We start from the raw sequence: 3,939 nt of genomic DNA on the forward strand, positions 1-3,939 counted from the left end.
ACGGTTTTTTGTACACACATTGTATCCAAACACGGTACATTTTTAATCTTCGTTTCCGGTTAACCAGAAGCCGACGATCCACCTTGTTCTGTACTTCTTCCACACCGGCACCCGTAAACAAACCGCGTAGTTCATCTATCGGATTAAAAGGGTAACGAATAGCTTCGGATACCACATACCCTGGTCGAAGAAGTACACCAATGTCCCATCGGAACGCACATAGAAATTGTCCGCCAAACATTTGCCATTTTTGAACCGCAGTTGCGCCATATCATAGCGACCGTAGTCACGGAACAAAATTTTTCCGCCAGGTTTGAGGTAGGACACTAAGTTCTGCAACACACTAGGTAGACTGATGAGGTGATTGGAGGTTGTGAAGAAAAACTAAACTCACCATTCGGGATTCAGTGCCGAAAAGACGAAAATAAGGAGAATATAGTCCAAGCTACCTGGGGCAAATGGCAGCTTTACATCCACTCTGGTTGCATCGTATACGAAGGCATGACAACGTGCCGGATCGTACTCGTCTGACTGCTTCCGGAACACACCGATAAAAGGAAATGGAGTAGGGACTTACTTTCAGCAGATTAACCGCCTTTAATGAAAAGTCAGATGCATAGATAAAAATATTGCTCTGTCTGAGAAAATTTAAGCAATTTCCATTCGCGTTTACTTACCTAGTCCCTCGAAGTATAGGAATGGTCGTATTTCCTGCACCACAACCGACCTCAAAAATGGTGCGTCGTTCAGCTGTAGCAGTCTAAGACTATTTGGCCAAAGAACTCACTTGTTTGAGTGAACAGATCAGGGAACTCCGTAGCCAACCAGGAACGATCCTTGAAAAACTTTTCATCGTGTCTCAAGTAGAACTGATCCCAGTACTCGCACGCATTGGCCTCGTACTTTCCTGTATTATATCATTTTACGGAACGGATAGCAGGCGAACCTCGCTGTTCAACAGACAGCTTCTGTGCGCCGTTGATTGCAATAAGTTTGCGAGCTTCTTCCTCCATTTCCACAGACCACGCCACATCATCCCTGTGTGGTGGTTAACCAAGTAATCAGTTCAACCTACCATGCATTGTAGGAGTAAACATCTGAATCCACCTCTAAGTGTCGGCCACCGAAACGAGGACGCCTGTCAACCGGACTTTCTTTGGAACCCATTGCTATGTGAGGCGCTAGTGGATAAAAAAATCGGTTGATGTCAAATTCCGGTTAGAAAGGAACGCTTCCAAATTCGTGCCAGTACTACAAAATGGTGCGAGGCCTTGTCTGTTCTCTTCTGTATCGAAATCTGAGACTGTCGTACACGGGGTTCCCTCTAGAACGCCTTGACTTTACAACAACTTTAAATTCCCACAACGATGGTTCATGGATAACACCGATTAGCCTCAACATGAGAAATGAAATACCTGTGGTTAGTCACATTAATGTGAAACTCCGAGAGAAATTGCGGTGCTCGCCATAATTTCTCCGCTAGTGGATAAAATGTATGCTCGGTCTGAAGGTGACGATTAATGTTGAAAAAACGAACATACAATTTAAGAGTGTAGTCCGAGGGAAGTGAAGTAAAGGCGTTAAAAAGTGCAAAACGGACTATCTCATTTTATCACCCACATTGATAGGTTCCAACATCTTCCGGTCACCACCGTAGGCTGTTTACAATTACTGTAATGTACACCTACATAAAGGATTTAGACGTTTCACCAATGCCGTTTAAGTGTACGCAGCAACCAAGTTTTGGAGTCGCATGGCTTGCATCCCCGTATACTCCGTGCGCTCCAAACGTTCTCAACCAGGATGGCATTCGGACTGTAAGCCGTCCGGTCCAATGTGTTGTCCCAACAGAACAGAAGCTAACAATGGAGTAAATGAGCGGTGTGAACAGCCGCGTTATCTTGTTAGTGTCCTGTCCGTCTATAAACTTGCAGGAATCACAATTCTTCAAATCATGGTATATCTGTACAGATTTTGGACACCGTCTGTGACTGCTGGTTTACTCCACTTTCGTTTCGTTCTTTTATCACATCGTATGAAACCTGACAAATGATTTTGTCTGCAAAGAAGCCCAATGAGGAATAGTATAAGCTGCTGGGAATATGATGAAATATTATTAACTTGGGTGTGCTTGTAGGCTGTTGCTTGTTGACCCAGCTCGTTCTCTAGAGAGCTCACACGTCTTCATGTTCGCTCAGCAGTATGTAAAGCTAACTGAAACTTCGTTGCCGAACAAAGTTTGATGGGAAGCCACTGTACAACCATTTTAACAAGGCTTGTTTACTCATTCTAGAAAACACTGGATTATACGCGAAATGGTTGAGGAGCAAATCCAGTTTGTAATCGCATGAACGTGTGAGTATTACTGAACGCCTCGTTGCTAGGTTTTGCCAGATTTGTGCAGTGACCGAACCCACGTCAACGATTCCTGCATAGTTTATGCCCTCTCAGTCAGTCTTTATTCGGCCGAACAAATATGTTGACTGACAAAGTCTTAGGTCAGGTGAATGGGCGAAAACTGTAGTTGTCCCCTCCCCACCGTGAAAAAGGCCTAACACCACGGATCGAGCCGGATTTTATCCCTCTACCATTACTCCGGATTTTGCTGAAGCCTTATGGAAGGTCTATAGGAGAAACTCCATCTCCCATCAATGACGATTGTACGCTCCGTTACGCTTACTCGAGTTGTTGCCGTGACAGGCAGTTAGCCAAATAAGATCAGCAAATAATGAGGTTGGGTATTTTATAAGTTCATTCACTCAAGCGGTACAAAGGGAATCTAATTTGTCACTCATTCAAGAAAAGNGCAATCTCATGCATTATGCAGGAATGCATCACCAACATTTCCTATTCGACCGTTTGCTACCTGTCATTGACACTTAAGCCAAAGTTGTAACTTTGTGTAACATGCATCCGACCTGGCACAAAACGCGTGGTATTTGGTTGCATCACCATACCTTCCCCATATATCCTAATCAGACCTCCGGCCTGAATACATCGTTGGATGCCGCAAAAGCAATCCTTGATCATACTCCCGACTGAAACATGAGGTGGCCTTTGCAAAAGACTTCTAGCTGGAGAATATCATAAGCGAGAAGTCTGTGCAAGCCTCCTGTTGGGAACACTTTAATTTACATATGAGCACTCAGCTCTACGTACGTTCAAATTCAAAATTAGAGGACGCGATGAGCCCCAGAAGTGGGTGCATTTTATTCAACCTTGTCAGCAACGTCGTAACGGATAATTCTATCTCTATGTTGCAAATCCTATAAACTAAAGTGGTTCAGAAAAACAAATAAATACACGTCAAGATGGACATTCGACACTCAGGACCAGTAAACCTGACAACCAATATATATATATATATATATATATATGTTCGATTCTGTTACAAGCTTATGTAACAGGATATGCTCCAGCACTTCGTGAAATTCACGCTCTTCATACTCAGGCTTCTGGACTCACCCAATAACGATCTGCATTCCACTTTAAATGTGGAATGTCAGTTTTGAAAATGAAACAAAGAGGCGATGAGAGAACACTTTCTCCAAGCAGCTTAACACAAGTATTGACAGTCAGCTCAACCCTTGTTGGGTCAAGTACATGGAAGGAACCGTGAATCAGAACAACTGAATTGGATGAGCCTGGCTCCCAACAAAGGGAAACCTTATTGTGAAACCTTATTGTATTACGCTAATATTCACTCAGAAACAGTCGATAGCGAGTAAGTCTCAATGACTTAGTAGGAAATGTCAACTGGATCCCAACACACCACTCGACAGTAAGTGAGACTGTTTGGTAATATGTAAATCCAACCGAAGATATCTCAGTATTTTAACCAGTGATTAGCGATAAGCTTATCGGTAAGCTGGGGGGACACTTCGCTCGATAATGGAAAGACTATGTAATCAACCTTTATTGTATGGATACAAACAAATG

The 3,939-nt window shown here is 43.3% G+C and overlaps 1 protein-coding gene across 1 annotated transcript; it reads right to left on the minus strand.

Annotated features, from left to right (window-relative positions):
* T265_14601 (hypothetical protein) lies at nt 1–1,167 on the minus strand (the record flags this gene model as incomplete). The annotated part of the gene is made up of 8 exons (XM_009174369.1): nt 1–135; nt 180–352; nt 395–534; nt 578–638; nt 678–750; nt 788–907; nt 947–1,038; nt 1,076–1,167. Coding segments are annotated over 8 exons (885 nt in total), but the record flags the coding sequence as incomplete, so codon positions are not given.
* Nucleotides 1,168–3,939: the final 2,772 nt, after the last annotated feature.

Source organism: Opisthorchis viverrini (genome assembly GCF_000715545.1).
Source record: "Opisthorchis viverrini unplaced genomic scaffold opera_v5_223, whole genome shotgun sequence".
NCBI classification, from domain to species: Eukaryota; Metazoa; Platyhelminthes; class Trematoda; order Opisthorchiida; family Opisthorchiidae; genus Opisthorchis; species Opisthorchis viverrini.